Here is a 22,845-nt window from a genome sequence, read left to right on the forward strand (position 1 = left end):
GTACCTTTCAGAAAAGGTACATTTACATAAAAGTAATCTTTGTGCTTTCTTTGACAGTTGGTCAAAGAGGTCTTAACTGGAAAATGAATGTCTTAAAAGATTTTGTAAGATATATATCTCTATTAGAAACTTTCAGATACAGAATTGAAGCAGTTAAACAATGGATTATAATTATATTTTAAACTTATTTTTATTACTTTATTTTCATTTTTGTCATCAACTGCCTGTGCGTGGAAAACTTTTGTGTTCACCTCAGAGTAGGACTGCAATTGTAAAATGTGCTTTTGCATATACTTGTAAAAGTCACTGCAAGGTTGGTTAACTTCTGACAGCTATTTGCCATGCTGTATTTGTCTGAACCCCACGGTTAGCAAATAAGGCCACTCATGACAGCTTCTTCTATCGGCATTTCAGCGTGCGTGATCTGTGTGCTGTATCATGCTTTCAGACACGCACAGTACTTCCTTCTTCTTTCTGCAGGCTCACTAGAGGCTAGAAGCTCAGAGCCAGGAAAAGAACAGTGATCAGAAACCGAAGGAGGAGCCAAGTTGAAACATGAGGTGTATTACACGTTCTAGAAGTGATAATGTAGGAATGCCATTTTGGTATCTTTAAATGAGGTCCATACATAGAAATCTGGAATTGTTCTAGGTGGGTTTTAACAAGGAAGAATATCATGAACATTTCCAAAGAAAAACTGTTTTGTCCACACATATGAGAACAAAACTTGCGAATTATGTGACTCATAGCATGGTTTGTCCTTTTTTTTTCTTTTTTCCTCTACAAGATGATTACACCTAGCAGTTTAGTGTTTTGAACTCTCTGATGTTTTTCTCTGCATCCCCACTGGTGTCTGAATGGGTTCCTTGTTGGCTGCATCAGCGTTATGGGAGAGCAGGTATGCTCTGGGTGCCGGTGGGTGCCTGAGCCATTTCCTCATGCTGAGGAGGAGACCTAAAGCATTCTGCTGTTTTCCTTCTCTCCTCTACAGCTGTCTGGTTTCTACTGGAGAGAGATCTTGCAGGGGGTGGGAGTGGGAATCAAAGCACAGTCCAATAGGTTATGTATCTGGGTGATCAGGGGTAGATGCTGAGTGCGCACAGTGAAACACATCTGCTCCATACTTTCAATATAGCCTCAGGAAACTAATCTTGGAGATTTACTTTCTTTCCTGCTTTTATTATTTTCTTTCCTGCTTCTCCAGAATATATTATTAATTTGGTGGCTGATTTTTTTTTTTCTTTATCCCAGTAAGAGATTTACTATGAAGTGTGTTGGTGTTCAGTGATACCCATAACACATTTTAAGGTTAAAGAAAGGTTGAACAATGAGAGATGAGAAATTGCTCTTGTGTTGGAGAAAGTTATTTGTTGGCCGAGACCAAAACAGAGCTGTGAGAAGTTTAAAGAGGTCTGAGCAGGATGAGTGGATTGACTAAGAACATTCAGTTCTGATAAATGCAGACACTACAGGCTGGAAAGAAAACCACTTAAGTTACACTTTTTTTTTCTCTCTAACTTTTCTAAATTCAGTATGTGCACTTTAGTGCGATCTCTAAAAAGTGGAAGATCACCTTTGTAAAATCAGCTCTTACAGGAGAGTTCCTCAATACAGGAGGAACGTGATGAAGTACCATGTAAGAAAGTATGTTGATTTTTTTTTCCCCCCCTTCGTTTACATTAGCAGTAGAGATTCATTTGGAATGACTCGTGCTTACTGATCACCTCATTAAAGAATTCCCACAGATGTAGAATTGGATGTGAGATGTGAGAGACTGAAAGAGTTAATGTACGTGGATGTGTTGGGCATTGTGGCGAGACAAGTTAAGGTCTGCATAGCGCCAAATGCGGGTCTGCATAGCAGCACCGAGCCGCGGGTGAGAAGCCGGTGGGCACAGAGCCGGAGGCCGTGCCGGGGACGCGCAGTTCCGCCTTCTCATGTGCCTCGCAACTCGCCATACACAGCCGGAGGGCATGCAGAGCCCCTTTGAGGACGGGGCTCACAACCATCCCAAAGACCCCTTGTAGCCGTCCTGCACGGTGCTGCCTGTGCAGGAGGTGAAGAACATTCTGGAACAAGAGCCATGTCAGTCCACAAGGGGGCGCCCCTCTAGGCGGGGATCCGAGGTTGATGATATTTCTCTCTCTTTCCCTCTCCCCCCCCTTTTCCTCTTTTTTTTTTTTCTCCTTTCTTCTTATAAGTATTCCAGTTAGAACCCACGTTGCCTACTGTTAGCTTTCCAAGTTCAGGTTGCCTACTGTTATGCTTTCCAAGTTCAGGTTGGTTTTTACCATCCGTAAGTGTTTAATTGATCATTAGGTGTCATTTCACCTTCATTTAGCCCAAGGGAATTGCGGAACCGCCACGATCCTGCCTGGGCAGCCCAGTTTGGCTTGTGACAGTAGAGAAGGTGTTTAAGGGCTGAGGAAAAACTTAGAGGTTGCAGTAAAGTAATGCAATGCAATAAAATAATATCCATCCGAAAGGATAGCAACTGAACTGAAAACTCAAAATGTATAAAAGGAAGTAGTTTTTGTTAGGTGCTGCAGCTATGATTTGGAATTAATTTCTTTGGGGAGCTGCTGAGGTTGAGACCATCGCAGTGTTGCAGAGGAGCGGGATACTGATGCGAACCCTGAGAATGTCTGGGGCTGTAGTTAAGTGCATCGCTTGTAGTTAACTCGCACTTTGTAAGGGAGGTGAGTGCTGACCGGCTAGTCGGGGAGGGAAAAGGGCTTCTAAGGAAAAAAAAAAAAAAAAAAAAAAAATTGGGACGCATTTGGGAAAAGCTGGGTGCATCCCTACTCTCTGCCGTCCGTAGAGATGAGCTGTAGCACGCGGTCGCTGTAGCCGCCTCGTGTATCATTCGTGAGAGAGGCCGCGGCTCCTCAGGGGGCGATGCGGGGGGGACGGGGGACACACGCCGCCAGCGTGCGGGGCGCCCGGGCCTGTTCGCCCCGCAGCGCCGGGGGCAGGGGGCGCAGCGCGGCCCCCCGCAGCCCCGGCCCGGGGCCGCCCTCCCGCAGCGGCGGCTCTCGCACCCCGCGGCCGCCCAACCCGAGCTTCGGGGCCGCTTCCCGCCCTTTCGGTTTCGCTTTAGGCCGGAGTGGGCGGTGCGGCGGGAAACGAAACCGGGGCGGCCCCTGCGAGCCGCCCGCTGCCGCGCTGCGCCGGCTGCTGGCTTGTGGGGGTCCCGGGGCGGCTGCGGCGGCTCGCAGGTAACGGGGGGCGGGGGCCGGGGGGGGCGGGGGCCGGGGGTCCGGCCGAGGCGGGGGCTGCTCGCCCGCTGGCTCCGGGGGCTACCCGCCCCCCGGCTGCTCGGCGGCCCGCAGGCCGGGTTCGTCCTCCGTACGCGTCGCCGAGCCTGGCAGTCGTCGCGGCTGGAAAGGATGAGCTTAAAACGCCCCTTGGTCCCGCTCGGAAGGAAGCGATTCTTGGTTCTGTCGGGAGAATCGTTACTGATTTTTTATTTCCCCGCAAGATTCGGTGAATGATTCAGCCTTTTCCCCCCAAGAAATCTGCTAAGAAATCTTCCCTGCTCTGCTTTCTAAATCTTATTCCAAGCAATTAATCTTCCCAAACAGTTGCAGGTCAAACACTTGAATTAGAAATTAAATCAGTTTTCTGTGAGCTTTATGTTACTGGCACCGGTTTTCTATTTTAGATCGCAGCAGCGCTCTGCCAGGATTAGGGGCGGTCTCAATACTGTTATGCCTGGAGGCACAGACTCATCTTTGAATGTTGCTTTGCAGAACCTTTTTGAGATTGTGTCAAAATGGAACGCGAGTGTATGGAGAAGATCAACAATTACTGTCAGAAGCAGAAACTTACGCTGGATTATGCCAGCATCAGGATGACCGGCCCACCTCATGATCCTGAGTAAGTTCACTATGCATGTCGATAAACATTGGGACTCTTCCTGCAATGAACACGCTGGGTAAAGCTTGCACTCATAAAAGTTAATTTGCTGAAAGTGTGTACGTGGCGGGAGAGCTGGTTTGAAGCCATAAATTGAGTGGTAGGTGGGTGGTAGAGTAGGTCATGTGATAGTTTGAGGAGAAAACTTATTTCAGAGTTGGTGGCTGGTTTTTAGAAAGCGACAGCAATGCACATTACTGGTAATGATATTGTAAGTATGTTATGCATCTACCATGAAGTCTCTCAGGAGGTGGGGTGGGTGGCAGCAAGTATTTCAGTTTATGATCTATGCTAACTTAAGTGCTTTGATTTTTATTTAGTTTTACAAAGTGTGGAAATTATTTGTGATTTATGTTGTTAATTTCTAATCATAAAGGTTGGGTGTATATTATTGATTGGGTACCAACATATTTTTTGTATAGTTAATTTTTCTGTTCCTAGAGAGGGTCTTTTGCTTAAGCTGTGTTGCCTTTACTTTTAGAGACAATTACAGGTGATGGAATATATTTTATTTTTTAACACAGATATGGTATTTTGCTCATTTTTTCCCCTTGCCAGAGATCATAGATACTCAAGATCTATGATGTTTCCTTGTGTGATTTTCTTTTTTAAATTTTTGCTAGTTTGCATGAAGACAAGCCTTACTTAATAATTAGTGTTTCTTTTAATGTTTTCTGTGTTGCCAGCCAACACTGTCTGTGCTGACTTACTCTTAGACCTGACTATAGTCCCAGCATAAATTAGTAAGTATTATCTGGGTCTCAAGTGTTAATCAGTTACCTTATTTTTTTTTTTCCCCATGTGGCTCACGTCGTTCAAAAAAGTAACCCTTATCACAGTAATGCCATTAAGGCTTGCTTCTGCAATGACTGCAAGCACTATTCTGCACCTGCATTGTTTTCCACCCAAACATTTCATTAAAGGGAAGTGGAGGGTGAAGTTGGAATACTGAAAAAAGTGAATTCCTGAAGTTATTCCACTATTTGAGACAAATTGTCCCATAGAGAAACTCATGGTGTTATACCTAGACTCTTTCTTCGTGTGTATCTATCTTGCTGACTGCGAGCTTGTGCACCTATATGCTCTGCTGCAATCTGAAGTAGAGACGTACCCCAAGGTTATAACGGGCACTTTAACTTGATGCAAGTCTGTGCCGCTGCCGAAAGCAGAAATCTAGTTGTTTTCTCCTCTGTTGCCTTTCGTGCAAAGGCAGTAGCAGAAACATTAGGGATTTTGCAGCTGCAGGGCAAGTCGGATCTGGGTAAGAACTGATCTGGCTGAAAACCAACCATTTGTTATTAGGTCACTGTGGTGGGGGGGGAGAGAATCGGAAGGGTGAAAGGGAGAAAAACTTGTGGGTCGAGGTAAAGACAGTATAATAAGTGAAGCAAAGCTGTATGTGCAGCCGAAGCAAAATAGGGAATTCACTCACTACTTCCCATTGGCAGGCGAATATTTAGCCATTTCCAGGAAAGCGGGGCTTCGTCATGTGTAACGGTTACTTGGGAAGGCAAACATTATAACCCCAAATGTCCCCTCTTCCTCCTTCCCCCAGCTTTTATTGCTGAGCGCGATGCCTTGCGGCACGGAATAACCCTCTGGCCCGTTGCCCTGGTTGTGTCCCTTCCCAGCTTCTCACACCCCCAGCCTACTTGCTGGGAGGCCAGAGTGGGGAAAAAGAAAAGGCTTTGGTGGTGTGCAAACACTGCTCAGCAATAGGCAAAACGTTGTTGCGTTATCAACACTGGTTTAGTCCCAAATCCACAACATAGCACCATACCGGCTGCTGTGAAGAAGGTTAACTCCATCCCAGGCAGACCCAGTGCCGCCGGTCCTGAGCCGCATCCGTTCCCTGTTCTGACTCAGGGAGCTGCTGTATGGGGAGCAGTGCGTGCGCAGTTGTTCAGCGGAGGGGGAAGGGATTGGTGGTTGAGTGTGGAAGGGCAGGACTGTGGGTTTTTTTGTTTGTTTTTTTTGGAACTGCCTTTAAATCAATGTCTCATGAAGCACCAGACACGTTTTTTTGCATTTACTGAATAGTGTATGCAGCAGTGTATCAAAGGTGAGTGTAATGTCATGTCTGGATCCATGAAATCAAGCTTAGCTAATCTTTCCTCTCCATGTAGTTTTGCAGTGCTGAGATGTGTCCCGGTGTGAGGGCTTCACAACCTTTCCTGTAACAATGCTGACCCTATGCATTCTTTTGCTTTTGAAAATTTAAATTCTTTTGCTTTCAAAAAGCACGTAAGCATTTAAAAATGCTGTCAGAACTAATAAAGTACATGCATTTATGACTAGAGAGGAAACACTTCAAAAAATATTTCTACTAAAGAATTATGATAATCAGGAGTTAGATATAATAAAAACACATGCATTCTTATATACCTCCACAGTTAACTTATAGTGCTTTGTAGATAATAAAAAGAACATTGAATCTGTGAAGGTTGTTAAGTATATATGAGACAAAATGTAACAACGTTTTAGAAAAGTTTCCTTCCTTGCAGGTTCACAGTTGTTGTTAAAATAAATGATGTAGACTATGGTGCAGGCACTGGTAAAAGTAAGAAGGAAGCAAAAGCGGCAGCAGCAAAAAAAACCTGGGAAATGATTGAGAAACAGGTGAGTAAACTGTAGGATTTAATTTTTTCTTTTTGCTAGTAAAGGTTGAAGATGAATCTCTAAAAGTAGCCAATAAAATATCATTGTTTTCTTTAATTTGGAAGAACTTCTAATTATTTGTGTGTGTTCTGTCTTATTTAGCGCTTTTCTACTTTTTACCACTGAACTATTTTCCGTATTGTTCTACTACAGGGTTGGTATGTGATATTGAGGATGTTTCCTCCTCTGCTGTTATAGGAAGATGAGGAAATGTATTTGCTTTTGTTAAGCTGCCTTGGTATATCCAGAGTGGACAGTGTTCCTTTTTCATCTTGACAACTGTTCAGTAATTCGATGTCTTCAAAACGTTTGCAGGGTGTGTCTGTTGCCACTGTGCTCATAAAATTGCTTACGTTCACTCGATCTGATTCATCTTTGTTTCCTTTTCGTTATATTCTTTATGGTACAGTTGATTCTATACTCTTTATCCTTCCTTGATTTTAGGTTTGAATTTTTTCCTCTATTTTCTGCCATGTGTTTTGTGGTAGCCGTTCTTTATTTTTCTTTTTGACTCTAAATGCTTCTTAGCACCTTTTGAGTGAAATCTTTCCTTACCTGTTTCCATATCCTTTTTACGGTGTCACCATCATTACTTTAGCACAAGTGCTGCATGTTTGCTAATATATTATTAATGCTGCCTAATCATGAGACAGCTGAAAAGTCCTGCTTCCCCCTTGTACATGCACAGGAGCATTTGCAGCCCTTGCCAATGGCAGGATCAGCAGCATCCTGCTGCCTTCCCTTTTCTTGGGTCTGGTCAGGCTGTGAGAAAATTCAGAAGGCAGCATTCGCCTTTTTTTTTATGAGATATTTCACAGCATGTTCCCTGTCTTTTCTTAAAAGAGGTGGGAGGAGACATGCTGATAGGTTGTTAAAGACATTGGTGCAGTACTTGAAAAACAGGATTTACAGTTCTTTCGAAATTCAAAGTGTAATAATTCTGGGTTGGGGTGTCTGTCCTTTGCCACAAAGGTCTCCCTTAATCCAAACTTCGGATTTCTGAAAAACATTTTGAAATCCTGACAAACCTTGCAGCTATATTGGATCTCGTGCACTGTTTATCTCAAATCTATTCATTAAGCTTAAGTTTTTAAGTTACTGTTGTGGTTTAGCCCCAGCCGGCAACTAAGCACCACGCCGCTGCTTGCTCACTCCCCCTACCCCAATGGGATGGGGGAGAGAATTGGAGGAGTAAGAGTGAGAAACACTCCTGGGTTGAGATAAGAACAGTTTAATAATTGAAATAAAGTAAAATAGTAATGATAATAATAACAATAATAATGTACAAAGCAAGTGATGCACAATGCAATTGCTCACCACCCGCCGACCGATACCCAGACAGTTCCTCAGCAGCCATTGCTGCTCCCTGGCCAACCCCCCCCAGTTTATATACTGAGCATGATGTCATATGGTATGGAATAGCCCTTTGGTCAGTTTGGATCAACTGTTCTGGCTGTGCCCCCTCCCAGTTTCTTGTGTACCTGGCAGAGCATGGGAAGCTGCAAAGTCCTTGACTAGCATAAGCAGTACTCAGCAACAACTAAAAACATCAGTGTATTATCAACATTCTTCTCATCCTAAATCCAAACCACAGCACTATGCCTGCTGCTAGGAAGAAAATTAACTCTATCCCAGCCGAAACCAGGACAGTTACCTATTTTGTTTGTTTTATAGCAAGAGAGTCCTTCAAATGTGAAAGCTGCAGAATTAAAGACAACTCCAGTGACGTCATTACCTGTACCAGCCAGCAACTGTGCCAGCCTACAAAACAAGCATTCGCAAGGGACGTTGCAAATAGTTGATTATCCTAATAAAAAACGTACTGGAGATGCCCATGCTCCCATGTAAGATGCACGTTGTCTTCGTACTTGCTTTTAATACTTCTTTGTGTTTACTTACGCTACCGTTAGTTACCCTGACTAGTGTTAGATGAATCTTTATAAATACAATAAAAATTTGGAGGTAGTCTGGAGAAAATCCAGTGGAAGGCCATTAAGGTGGTTAAGGAGTGGGAGGATATGGCATATGAGGAGAGGCTAAGAGGACTGAGTTTGTTTGGCTGGGAGAAGAGATGGCATGATGATAAAATGGTAGTTGGTGTTGACAAATTGTCAGTTATCTTGGTTGTAGCTCTGGGACCTTTGTGGACGTCTTGGCGTGTATTTTGGAGACCCCTAGGAACGAAGTGCCAAGGAGAGCCTGTTTGTGTCCTCTTCTGTATGTATGGCAGTCAGTGAGTTGTAGAAACATTCCGGTTAATGACAGCTGAGGGATGATAACGAGTATCTACATAATTTAACTCCTTGACCATATCTGCTGGAAAACTCCTCTCTTCCCCTGCACAATCAGCCATTTTAAAACCTAAATTGCAGATAATTTGTGATCGTGGGTGCATATGATATGATGCTTTGAGGAGTTCAACCTTTAAAAATGCTAAATAGTCACTCTCTGAAAATTGATTATCCTGAAGGCATATCAAATTAGTTATCTAGCATTGTTAATTAGATTAAATGTCTATTGGAAATACTGTTCTGAAGATGTGTATTTCAGATTTCTATTCTATAATGTCACTTGACTGTAGTGTTTAAAATCATTAAATTAAGACTTGTCATATGGGATATAAGACTTTATTCCCTGTTGTATTTTACAGGTTTTCTGGTAGCTGTACAAATAGTCATTCTGTGCATGGAATTGGCACTGGAACTTCTCTAGCTGCTGGAAAACATGCTGCTGGAATGCAAGTGTTTGAGAAGCTAAATAAGCAAGACGCTCTAACGGTATGTGCTATATTGAGCCTAAAGACAGAATTTTAATTCTTGTATCTTTTTCTCATTTTATTTAAAAGCATATTCCATGGATTCCACTTACGAGGGAAACAATCCATATTTTGGTGGGTTGGCTGGGCTACAGGATTCTGTTGGTAAAATTTATGTTGTGTTTCTATATTCAGTTGCTGGATTAAAAAAATATCATGGTTGGTACCTCTGTGTATCTCAGAATACGGTTCAATATGTTGTCAATCAGGGATGCACATATATTAAAAAAATCTGAATCCTGACTACTCTAATATACTGGTTGTCTCCTGGGTGAACTGTTGTTGAGCTGACTGGCTATGAACATAAATCTCTTACTGCCTTCTGTTGGGTCAAAAATCTATTGTGAAATGTGAGAAAGGCAAAAGCAGGAGTGAGAATCAACAGGACTTGCCTTCTGTAGTGTTCCAAGGCAGAGTCTGGTGAAGCAGTTGCTAACAGCATGCTCTGAAGGGCAGAGCTGTTGTCTTCATGTTGGCGATCGTATTTCCATACCTGCAAAAAATTATCAGAATTCTAGTAGTGATCCAAACCCACTTCTGAAATGCACAGAACAGTACACATGAAATAACTTAAATGAAGTGTAGCTTAAAGGGAAGGCAGGCAATACAGGGGAGGAAAGAAATCTTTTTTACTTTAAGTACTTTTAAAATTATTTGGCTGTTTACTCTGAATTTTAAATGCTTCTTTTGTTGTTGTTTTTAAGTTGCCATGTAATTAATGGCTTCTTATAGCTCTAGGATCCTTCCTTAATATTTTCCTGTGTTGCGAGTGCATGGGTCTTTGCATTTTCATCAAAGTCTGAAATTTACTACCTCAAGCGGGACCTCTGTAGCAATTATTCTGAATTTGGGGTGCGTTGTTTGGTTTGGTTTTAATTTTTATTAATTCCTAGTGGTGTCTCTGTAACAAAAAAAAAAAAATGTAACTAGCAAAAAGTAGTAAAGGCCCAGTACTCCTGAATTAAAAAAGAAAGGGGTTTTGTTTGTTGGCTATCATTGAAACATAAACCCTTAAGTTTTTTTACTTTTTGTCAGGTTATGGTCTGTAACAATTGTAGGTGTTGCTTATAATGTTACATTTATGCTCTTATGGCATGGGTGGGGAGGAAAGGGAGAAGAACTTCTACTAAGTATTTAGGATTAATTTTTTAGTCGACTTAATTTTTTTAGTAATCCAGGTTTTGCTGGGTTTTCACACTGAAGACGTTGAATGTCTTTTTGTACAGATTCACATCTTCAGTTCTGCTGATTACATATACCAAGCCTACGTATAGCTTATTTTCCACACAGATAATTGCATATGCATTAAAGAATGAAAACATTTGCTTCTGGTAACTGTTACTCTTAGCCTGATTTCTAATAGATCCCAGACTCTTAATTCTGCAAATGTGTCTATGTAGTCTCAGTATGAGTGGGAAAACACTCACTGTTGCAGTGCCCTGTGTTTCACTCCTCTGGATGGAAGTTAGGCAGATGCTGTTCTTCTGCAGGGCTTTGAGTGTTCGGTGCAGTCAACAACTTCCACTTAGGACCTTGTAAACTTCCCTTCCTGCTCCTTGAATGGCATCTTTTGCACCAGGGATTTTTTTTATGTGATTTTGCTAACAATTCTTGTTTTTTCTTTTTTTCAGATGGGAAGTGAACAATCTAGTGGTGATTCTACATTTAGCGAACATAGTAATTCCTCTCGAGTGCCAACTCAGTTTGACTCAGAGTAAGTTGGGTTCACTGATAATGTGATAACAAAATGTTTTTACTAATCTTAGAGGGTCATGTGATCTAGTTCTAAATAAAATCTGTCATAGTTTATTGCAGTATAAAGCCATTTAATTTGAGCTTATATTTCTTAGACTTCAGAGCAAAATTTGTTGTACTTGTGCAATTTTGTTTGAATCCTTAGAGGTGAGCTTATAATAATTTTAGAGCTTTCTGATATATTTATATTTTGACATGAGTAGCTCTTTCAGAAGCATTTTTACTGTGGTGTACACTGAATAACCTCCCTCATTCAGTAGCATTATTTCATGACATTTTTAACACTCATTTTCCTATTGTGACATTCCGGTGAACTCAGTGTAATTCAGTTCTGGTAGTTTCCTGTGCTCCACGTTCTGCTTTCATCTCTTTTTTTTTTTTTTTTTTCATTCATAAATCTTCATTTCCACCAAAGGGAAAATTTTCTTAGTGAAAGAAAATGAACATGCGTAAAGTTTCATTTGTGATTTGGGCACCCTACGTCAAGCCTTTTGTGTCCAGCAGTTAATTTGACTGTAGTGCCACTACCGCTTCTTTTATGTTCTTTGTGCAATTGTAAAGCAAGCCGATAACATACAATGCTAGAGGTGGGTGCACTGCCTTGAAATAAACATCTGTATTTAACCTATTTAATTAAAGAATATAATAGAATATATATCATATAGATATCTAGATAGCATGATATCATATCAGAAGTAGAGGAATGTATTACAAAATGTTACTGTTTTATTAGCTTTTCAGCATAAAGTTTTGTAGTTTAAATCAGTCATGATTGTTAATGCTTTTTCAGGTTTTGCTTTTAAAAACTGTGTATTTTTTTTATGCTGCTTCTTTTTTTGTGGCAATCATTTTATTGATGATCGTGTTACTTTCACCTAAAACTAGTCTACTATTTTTCAATAGCAGCAGTAGTTGCTTTGAAGACTCACCTGTAAAGTTAGCAGAAAAAATGGAAGACATGGCAATATGTGAAAAGCCTTCACCTTCTCAGGTACAGTACGAAAATGGTCTTCCTCATGATTACATTTTAGACCCTGAATAGAGCAAGCTTCTTGTCAGAGTGTAGCATCAGTTTGTTCCTTTGTCCACTAATCACTAGAAAACACATGTGCATTTTTCCTAAGAATATTCAGTACTTTCTTACTGTTAACGATTAGTCATTTACTTCTGTACTGTTGACCAAATGGGCAGTACTCCCAAGAAAGGGGATCAAACTAAGCTTGTATTTTTCTGTGGGAAGAATGATGATGTCATACATAGCATATGTGAAAAATTTTAAGCTAAGATATGGCTTCATTCTTATTACATTGTTTATGTAACGTATGAACACATTTATAGACAATTCCTAGCTACATTCTTAGACACATTTTAAACTAAGTGTAGTGAAAATATTCAGGAGGGTTTTTTTTATCTTTTTCATGTAGAGAAACGGACAAAGATCTGCCCTGAAATGTCAAAGGTATGTGTTTGTTTCTAGGTTGCTACCTCCCATAAACTATATTGCAAACCACTTTAGTGTGTCTAAATTGAGGTAAAGAGTTGAAGAGGCCTATTCAGGGTTACAGAGCATGTCTTAATACACATTCATGATTTAAAGCGTTCTGCATTTGAAACACAAGGATACATATTAGAAACACATGTATCTGCATTTTTTTAATGCAGCAGGACAGTGTAATTACTTATCTGTTATGTTTAGAATATGATTGTGCTGTCCCTTTGAAGATAAAGGTTTTGTAATAATAATAATAATAAGCTTGATACCATGAATAAAAACTCCTTTAAGGTTGGGCAACTGGAAGAAATTGTGCTCCAGAACTTTCGCATCTAGCAAAGAAATGCCACTATTGGGAAGTACATTTCTTTTCTCTTGTCACCTATTAGATAAATGGCTCATTATAAGTTTTGCTTTTATCCTTGTTAAAGAAAAATGGCAGCTAATTTTGATAATGCAATAAACAAGGAAGAGAAAAAAAAGGTGTCAGATTTTGATGAAAGTTTGACAGATTTGGACACAAATACCAGTGAGGAGAATGAAAGTCCATACACTGTGGAAAGAAGGTAAGAAGGATTTTTTTTTTTTAATAAGATCTCTGTGGCAATTACAGTATGTAGTGGTCTAGATTTGTTTATTTATTTATAATAGAATGTGGGAAAATACTGCTGTAAAAATAACTTTCAAAGAAAATTGGTATTTGAGTAGTTTTTTCTTTTTTCTGGAAATGTCAAATATAGTATAGCAACTGACATGCAATGATATTCAATGCTTACAACCAAAAGTCATTTGTGTGAAGATGTGAGGGTAATTACCCTACATGCTTTCAAGGGTCAGTTTCCCTTGGTTTTTTTTTTTTTTTTTAAATCTTCAAGAGTACGATTTAGGCCTGTATAGGTGTTGAGTGATCCCTGTAGAATATTTCAGCACATGTATTAGATCTGTCAGGATCATTTTTATATCTTGTAAATTTAATGTTAATTTTTTTTTAAGATTTCTCGACAGTTTTAAAAATATAGAGCCTATTGGTGAAGGTGGTTTTGGAAATGTTTTCAAAGCAACAGGAAAGATTGATGAGATAACCTATGCAGTCAAACGAGTTGACTTCACAAAGTACGTACTGTATATTTACTTCTGCTTTTTATTTTAGGACAACCTTAATCAAGAGTTTAGTATTTTGTTTTGTCTCTTTAATAATCCTTGAAGCATTTAAGCAATTTCCATTTTTAATTGTCCATTCTTTCTGGTAAACTGTTTTCTTTATTTCTAAGTGAAGCTGAAAATGGCATGCAACTTTGTTAATTTTTGTATGCACTGGAATAATTTCAGATGCAGCTGTAAAAAAGTAGATTTGTTAAGTTATATTTTCCCTGAACACACTAGCGGTCTGTTTATTAATATTGCAAAATGTGTTTGAAGAAAACTTGCTGACTAATAAAACATTGAAGGCAGCACTGTTACTTTTGACAGGTTACATGGAAAATTTACACATCAGTAATGCATAATGACTATAATTAGGGAAAATAGAGAAAAATGAAAGTAGTACATTTTGTGGTTTGTAATTGGAAAATGCTCTATATGTGACTCATGTAGTCATTATTCTCACACTGTGTTACTTGTCCTTTATAAATCTGAACAGAGAATGATGATCTTAATTTTTTTTTTTTTTTAAAGTAATTTTCTGTAACCAGTACCTAGTGGAGTATTTTGTCAGCAGCTGAAAAACTTGAATTTCTTTTAGGTAATCTATTTGAAAAGTTTCAAGTTGTTGGAGGTACCTGTCCCTTATGTTGTAAAACTGCCCTTCAAATTCTTGCGTTCTTCACAAATACGTTATTTTCATTTGTATTGAAATCCTGAGAACGACACTAAAAATATTCCACTGATTCTTCAAATAAAGACTGCTGATCTGCTGATGGGTTTGAACCTATTTCACTAGGCAATGTTGCAACAACAAGTGCAGGCCAAATTTAGTAATAGTTCTTCATGAGTATTTACACTGACTTCTGTATAAGTAAACAAACTCCACAGAGGTGAAAAGAAAACATGGGTGTTTGCTACATTGTGTTTAGCTGCCTGATGCAACTACACGTTGCAACTGTCTGCTTTTTTTCAGCTTTTTTGAGTGGGTCTTTCATTTCTAATATGGTTAAAACATTTCTGCACTTTGAGTAACTGAGCAGATGAAAGAAAACACACAGAATTTGTAACTGCAATTTTGAACTTGTATGAAGGGCAATATTATGTTATTTTTCTAAATTAATGTAAAACTATCTGTATACTGCTGCTTGATATCATGTCTTTTATTTAACTTAGTATTACATTTTTATAGGGAAATGCCATTTGTTTTTTTTTTTTTTTCTTTTTTTCCCCCTCCAAACAGGAATGTAAAGCGTGAAGTAACATTACTTGCAAGACTTGACCACAAAAACATAGTGCGGTATTATTGTAGCTGGAAGGGGGATGACTATGTAACTTCTCCAAACTCAAGGTAACTACAAGATAGTAGTTTGCACTCATAAACTTGTATGCTATAGTGAATTTTGTGTTGTAAAAAGAAAGGCTGATGATTGGTTATAGATAATTATATAAACGCATACACATACTTACTTACTTACTGTTAGGAAAAAAAGCACAGTACTTTTCAGCAGCAGGTCGTGTGTAATTAAGTATATTTATATCTCCTTTTCCTTGATGAATAAGATACATTATGTAATTTTTATCTTTCTCCTCTCTCTTAATATGCAGAACTTGCTGAATCTATAGAGGAATGTAAGAACACAGAACTCAAAATTTGGGCCTAGAATTAACAACAGAAACTAGAAACTTGTCTTGCAGTTGGCTGCCAAATTCCTGATTGGAATTTTCCTTTTTTTAATAAGTACTGGTCAGCCAGTAGTTCTTATAGATTTAATTATTTCTCTTAAGTTAGCATTTTAACCATGATGCCTGAAACAGTTTTGGTTGCTGAGAACAGAAATAAAAAATGAAATGCTCTTTCATTTAGAGGTAGTCTTGCAACACTAAGACTTCTGGGAAGACAGTGGTGAGAGTTTTACTCCTAAGTTAGGTTCTTAACTTTCCAAAGCTTCTGTGGTAAGCTTTTTTCACTAGCTGTAAATTCATACCCTCCAGATAGGTGGCTACACTAGAGCCATAAAATATTAATGGATTCAAAGTTATGGTTGGCATGATACCTGTCCAGTGTGCTCAGTAAATAAGGAATAAAACATGGGAAGAGAAGTCTCGTATCAAAACCCAACCATTAATATGTTGGAGTCTCAGTATCCCTTATGCATTTTATATTGAAGAGTTGTTGGGTGAAAGACAGGAAAAAAGTCCTCAAAGCTGAGGTCCCAGCCTGGAATTCCACTTAGTGCCCTGACCTCAAGGCTACAGAGAGTCCTGAGCCATTTAATGCTTGTTCTTCCAGTGCCTCAGGCGGCTTTATTCCAGGGCACTCAGATCACACAGTGCGTGTAGGAAAAAGTGTTGCCTCCTCCTGTTCCTATCGTCCTTCCCCTCAGCGTCTCCAGCCTCAGCCTATCCTATGGGCCGATGGTGAGGGAACTCTTCTGGAAAGTGCGAGGCTGTCAGGTGGATGAATATATTTCATCTAGATTTCCAGCTCTCAGAATGGTTTCTCTAACTTGCAGACTGATGTCAAAAATGGCCACCGCCCTACCTTCTTGAAGGGACAGAGTTTGAAAGAATGTGATCATTCTGGGTAGGAGAGGAAGGCTAATGCTGTGTTTGTTGAGCAGAATAGAGAATACCTGCCAGGGACTTGCAGCAGTTCCTAGAGGGCAAGACGGGAGCCAAGGACAGTGCTATTTCTTCCTGTATATGACATGCCTCTAGATATGAGAGCATAATTTGGGCACTCAGAAAACTTCCAGTATGAACAAGGAAGCAAGCAAAACGTTAGGAATATTCCAGGGGTATGTGCCAACTGAGCAGGGATTCTTTGGTTTGCAGTTCTGTGTATTTATCTAGTACAAATTGGTCTAGGATCTTTTTAAAATCAAGACACTTGCAGTCTTTGTTTTGGGGACCTCCAAAAATAATAATTAACAAAAAGGTTTTTTTAAAGAAGAGGAACCTGAGAATCACTGATGGTTTGGGAGGAATTGTATCTTGCAAATTTCAAGATGGTATATAATTTTCTTCTGCAGGCAGAAGTCAGGCCAACGCATTACCTGTCTTTTCATCCAAATGGAATTATGTGAACAAGGGACACTGGAAAACTGGATTGAAAAAAATAGACTAGACCGAAAGTATCATGAGATGGTCCAAAACAAATTTTTACAAATTCTGGAAGGAGTGGAATATATTCATTCTAAAGAGTTAATTCATCGAGACCTCAAGGTAAGTAGGATAGGTAATTTAAAAAAAAAAAAAATAGATAAAAATAGCACTTACTGGAATTTCAGAAAATGTTAGATTGTTCTAGTCTGTGTTTAGTCTATTATGTACCCTAGTAGTGTGCCTTTTCTGATATTGCTAGTGAGTAATTTTTTTTTCAGCAACTGGCTGGACTTCATCCTAAAAGCAGAAGGTAAACTGGAGGATGTCAGAATGCAGAAGTTCAAAAAATCAGCAGTCATCTGTTAACAGGCATTTTCAGTGTATTATGTGTTACTGGGCCACAAGGCTGCCTATTGGAAAAAGAAATACTAACTTTTCTTGATGAAATAATTAAAAGAAAGTAAGTGAAAAGTTGAGTCTAGGAAGTTTGCTCTTCCCATATTGTAAAGGGATATTTTATCTATCCTAATACATACTGTGTTTGATAACAACATACTCTAGTTGCTCTTGTATCAGGTATGCATACAAATATTTGAATGCTACTTTTTGGATAGAATTTCAGTCTCCACAAGTGCATAATCATAGAATCATAGAATCGTTTAGGTTGGAAAAGACCTTTAAGATCATCCAGTCCAACCATTAACCTACACTACCAAGTCCACTCTAAACCAATCAAGGGTAGACTAGACTAAACCATGTCCCGAAAGTGCCACATCTACCCGTTTTTTGAACGCTTCCAGGGATGGTGACTCCACCACCTCTCTGGGCAGCCTGTTCCAATGCTTGACTACCCTTTCCGTGAAGAAATTTTTCCTAATTTCCAACCTAAACCTCCCCTGGCACAGCTTGAGCCCATTTCCCCTTGCCCTATCGCTTGTTACTTGGGAGAAGAGACCAGCACCCATCTCACTACAACCTCCTTTCAGGTAGTTGTAGAGAGCGATAAGGTCTCCCCTGAGCCTCCTCTTCTCCAGGCTAAACAATCCCAGTTCCCTCAGCCGCTCCTCATAAGGCCTGTGCTCCAGACCCTTCACCAGCTTCCTTGCCCTTCTCTGGACACGCTCCAGCACCTCAATGTCTTTCTTGTAGTGAGGGGCCCAAAACTGGACACAGTATTCCAGGTGCGGCCTCACCACTCACCAGATTTTATTTCTATATAAAGATTATAAAGGACAAAGTTGCAAGCCTTCAGGGCTTCATATGCCAGCTGTAATGCTGCTTACAGAGTTTTAAATCACTCTGTGAAAAAGTCATTACTGCGGTGGTGTTCCTAAAAACAGCTGTAGTGGGCCACGTTACATGTTGATCTAGGATGCTGTTTGCCTTGTGCAGCGGCTAATTCCAAACACCTAGAGAGTATTAGAGCTGAGAGATGATACAGTGATGCTGTCCTTGATGCATATTCTCAAGACTTCCAGTAACCTGAAGTTTATGGACTTCCTGAACCAGAGATTGAAATCTTCTGCATTTTGCATTCACAGTGTAGTTCCAGATCATGTTCACTGCCCACTCATAGAATCTTGTCTTATGGACAGATACATTCATATCTTCTAGAGCTTTTCTATCAGGCTTATTGCTACAATACTGGAACAAACCACAAATATGCACTCATTATTTTCCCTAGATGCCTGGGAAAAAGAGGCCTAATAAGTGCCTTCTCTCCTCACCCATTCATTCTTAGCTCTTCCCACTCTATGTGCTTTGTATTTTCTTGCTCCTTCAGCCGTACTTTATAATCTCAGCTCAATCTCCTACTTTTCCCTATTCCTATGAATCTGCTGCCCCTGTCCCTTATCCATGGCATCTGGCTGTAACCTGCTTCCAAGTCCTACTGCTAACTTGTCTGTCTGCATTTGAATTCAGAAACTTTTCTCCCCCCTTTGATCTGCTGCCAACTTAGATGCTTGGCCATCTGAGATCTCCATGTCCCAGAATCAAAGCTGCAGGATAGGTTCAAGCTGAGATGAATCCCATTTGTGCCTGGTATGAACAGAGTCTTCAAATAGTGTAGCCAGGTATAGGTACTGTATTAAATGTGTGTGGACATGGTCAGACTTGAACAGAAGAACTGCATTGGGCATTCTTGACACAAAGATCTGTTCCTGTTAAATATTAAGTCTATCCGGGCCTTAGAGTCCACTGCAGCTTTTTGAGTAAAAGACAGCATAAGGCTATTTTGTTTTGTTTTAATAACATTCAGAAATGGAGCTTCTTTATCTTCTTTGGGAAACTTCATCCAAGCATATACAATTCTGTTTTTAGTTGCTTATGACTTCGTCAAATTTAAAAATGGCAAGTTCAGTGGGAACTTAAAAGTGATACTGTGAGATGCCTGTAGTAAGCCCTAACTCTGGAATCGACTTACTACAGATAATCCTGCTGTGCCTAGGAGAAACTGTGATTTGAGTGGAATTCCATGTGAGCCTAAATGCTTTGCCCAAGTCTATCAAATCCCAGGGCTAGGACTGAAGACTAAAAAGCACTCTGGGATATGAAATGTTATATGCACAATGTCTTTGAAGAGCATTTAAGCATGATACAGTTATGACTGAGCTAGTGGAAAAAAAAGTTGCAGTTACTGTGGCATGTACTACTTTAAATTTATTTTGTGTTTTTAAAAATCAATTGAACTTCTTTCTGTGCCCACCCTATCAATTTCTTAATGCTAATTTCTGTGAACAATTATCCAATTTTATGGGGAGCTCTTCTGTGGCTGATTATGCTTGACGATAAACCTTGGTCATATGGTGTTTTTTTTTTTTTAATTAATATATATATATAGCCTCAGAATATATTTATATCACATGAAGATAAAATAAAAATAGGCGACTTTGGTCTTGTGACTTCTGTGGCATATGGGACTCTGACTGAGAACACAGGAACAACATCATATATGGCACCAGAACAGGTAATTATCCTGATATGTTAGTGTCTCTGTAACTTGATTTGCATTATAAACTCGGCATTGGTGGTTGTCAGTCCTAATCTCAGTACTAAACCAAGTTGCCTGAAGTTCCCTGGTGTGACTATATATGAGGATAATTATTCTGGAGAAAGCTGTCTGCAAGTGTGGCCATTTTATTTCGCTGTGCTAACCTACAGGGTCCGACACTGCGTGCTGTAAGGAATGCTCTTGCAAAACCAGGCTGCCAGCCATGTATTTCAATTTTAACTTAGGACCTCTGTTAACTGTGGCATTTGCGTTCTTCTATTTGTTTCATTATTTGTGACAGAGAGGTATCGGCATGCCTTATCTGTATAGGTCTGTAGAAGTCTTAATTTCAGTGTGTTTAATGTGACACAGTAGTCACTGTTTAACAGGTCTGTAGCAGAAAGTTTAACAACTAATAAGATTAAGTTAGGGCCACTCCTGAAGCCTTGGGGTGGAAATTTCTAGTGACTTCAAATTTTGCTTTAAGAAGTGCTGTCGAGTTGGAGTTGATGTCTGTATTGTTCTTGTTCTAATCTTTGTAGGTCGGGGGTGAATATGGAAAGGAAGTAGATATTTATGCATTGGGATTAATTTGGTTTGAAACTCTTTCGGCATTCAGTCGTCATGAGAAGAGTAAGGTACGTAATCTTTAAATTTAAAAAAAACCAAAACCCTCTCACTGTCATTGTTTTGCCTTGTTGCTTGTATCGCATGCTAATTGCATGCTAGAACAACCTGCATATCTAGAGTACTGGCTCTATTCACATTTTCCCCTTGATTTATTTCTGTAAGGCCCATAAGTCCTCACACCTCAGCGGAGATGTAATAACTGAAGTAAAGAAATATTACTGGTTTTATTTCACTTCTGTCCAGTGACATACACATTAAAGCCTTAGCATGCTAAAGAATAATGTCTAGCAAAAAGGATTTCAAGTTTCTGATAAATCTTTTTGTTTGATCAGATTATTTGAAGGGAGTACTTTTCTAATTTTAGAAAATAAAAAATTATGAATGGGAGAGCTTTGTCTCTGCCATGCTCTTGTCTTCACTGCACAGTGGAGCAAGAACAAAGCTTCTATAAAGCCAAAACACTTGCAGTTTTCCAAAATGAAAACAAAAGTGATTTGGAATATGTAGATTTAATTGAAGAAGATGTTACTTCAAAAAGAAAACCAGTGTTACTTAAGCTTTTTTTGAAAAGGTGTTTTTTCCATGTCTTTTAGTTTTTCTTGGTACTTTGCACATTATTAGTGTAATGGCTCATTGCTCAAACCTATGTGTTTGCAGGACAGCAATGTAGCTGCTATCTTGTCTGAAGTAATTGTAAGATATATGTACATGGTTGGACCCAGAAGCTCTTGAACGCTATTAGCTTGGTCGTTTTGCCAATATGAGACGACTATACCAATGTGTCCGCTCAACTCACGGGTTCAACTTGGCTCTGTTTAGCTACCTTGTATTTTCTAATGCATCTTGTTCCTGCTCACAGCTGACTGCAGATGTCTTCACAGTCCCACAGTGTTTACAGTCAAAAGGGCAAGACCAATTATTTAGTCTTGTTTCCTTAAAGCATAAACATCTTGCATCTGTAAGCAAGCAGGGAAGTCATATGGATGGAAAGTCCTAGGATGGGCTTCAGCTGCTCCATCAGCTTAAAAAATAACTTCACTTAACGGAGCATGATAAACTCTGTTGTATGGTGCTGGCAAGCCCTGCTGAAAGAACATCATGCAAAAGCAAAGTTGAGGATTATGAGCTGAGTAACTGGTTCAGCTGATGATCACCAGCAGGTAGGGTCACAGCCCTAAAGCTACTGCTGAAGAATAGGGGAGAAAGCTTGAAGTTCATGGGAGCTGATGTTTTATTGGATGCTGGTTATAAGGGCTTGCTAAGCCAGGCTATAGCATCCATAAGACTAGCTAATGAATCAGGATGCATAGCTAAGTGTGCAAGAATATGACCGTCATCTTCTTCAGGCACACATTACACTAGTTAACAGCAAAGTGAATCATGTGGACTGCTCCATTTACCCAGAAAGCTACATCATGTGGAAAAAAATAGTTGCTACCCAGAAACAGTTTCTGAAAGCATGTAACTAAAAATCCTCTGTGTGTTACTTGCTTTGAACTCCACGTAGCATTTTCTGCCGTGATACAGAAATAACTGTGTGGTATTGAACAAAGTAAAAGGGAGGAAGCACACCTGCTTGGCTTGCAAATAGTAACATCCAAAGTAGGAAATTCAGTTGTCTTGCTTTTTTTTTTTTTTTTGTGGCAAGAGGCTATAAACCCACTACTTTTAGGGAGAGAAGGATAATGGTTCTGAAATAGAGAGGATTGCTGAAACAAACACAGCATTGTAGAGTGTGAAGCTTTGAAGCTTAAAAAGGCACAACAGTTGATGAAAAGACCATAAACCCAAAACAAAGTACACCTAAACGTAAAAACTTCCAAACTGTTTACAGTTACTTTCTTTCTGAAGCCTTACCTTTTTTGTAGATTTGTATTTTCCTAATTACTTCAGTAAATTATATGGGTCATAAAGAGATGCGAAATATAATAAATGAAAACATACTGAAGCTGTTCTCTTTTATGAATTTCAGGTATGGCGTGATGTTAGAGAAGGTAAACTTCCAAAGGACTTCACCAACCAATTTATAACAGAGGTATGGGATTTTAATACATTATTTCAGTTAGTTTATTTACTCATAAAAAATAATTTATTGACATTTAATTTCTTTTTGCAGGCACCCATAATCAAAAAGATGCTTTCGAGAGATTCCTCAGGAAGGTACTCTGCATCTGAAATACTTCATTTTTTAAAGTCTGTTCATAAAGTCAACTCACTTAAAACTCATACTCAGTAAATGCCCTTTTAAAAGGCTTTCAGACTGTTTAAATCCAGAGTTTGATGTCTCTTGAAACTGATGAAATAACAGTAAGTGTCAGAAGCAACAGCAAGACTTAA

General features: G+C 39.5%; 1 protein-coding gene across 4 annotated transcripts; it reads left to right on the forward strand.

Annotated features, from left to right (window-relative positions):
• On the forward strand, window positions 1–22,845 carry EIF2AK2 (eukaryotic translation initiation factor 2 alpha kinase 2). 4 transcript variants are annotated; one of them, XM_075707036.1, is made up of 16 exons: window positions 1–16; window positions 3,753–3,879; window positions 6,423–6,537; window positions 8,251–8,420; window positions 9,227–9,353; window positions 11,023–11,105; window positions 12,050–12,137; window positions 12,571–12,605; window positions 13,070–13,204; window positions 13,632–13,751; window positions 15,022–15,129; window positions 16,814–17,006; window positions 19,729–19,854; window positions 20,421–20,516; window positions 22,481–22,543; window positions 22,625–22,845. In XM_075707036.1, the coding sequence occupies exons 2-16, from the start codon at window positions 3,776–3,778 to the stop codon at window positions 22,742–22,744; spliced, it is 1,683 nt and encodes a 560-aa protein (XP_075563151.1). In that variant the 5' UTR covers window positions 1–16; window positions 3,753–3,775; the 3' UTR covers window positions 22,745–22,845. The 4 variants fall into 4 exon arrangements, with proteins under 4 accessions (XP_075563151.1, XP_075563148.1, XP_075563149.1 ...); XM_075707033.1 differs by lacking the exon at window positions 1–16 and adding an exon at window positions 3,178–3,218; XM_075707034.1 differs by lacking the exon at window positions 1–16 and adding an exon at window positions 3,465–3,486.

The sequence above is a fragment of the Pelecanus crispus genome, chromosome 3 (assembly GCF_030463565.1).
Source record: "Pelecanus crispus isolate bPelCri1 chromosome 3, bPelCri1.pri, whole genome shotgun sequence".
NCBI classification, from domain to species: Eukaryota; Metazoa; Chordata; class Aves; order Pelecaniformes; family Pelecanidae; genus Pelecanus; species Pelecanus crispus.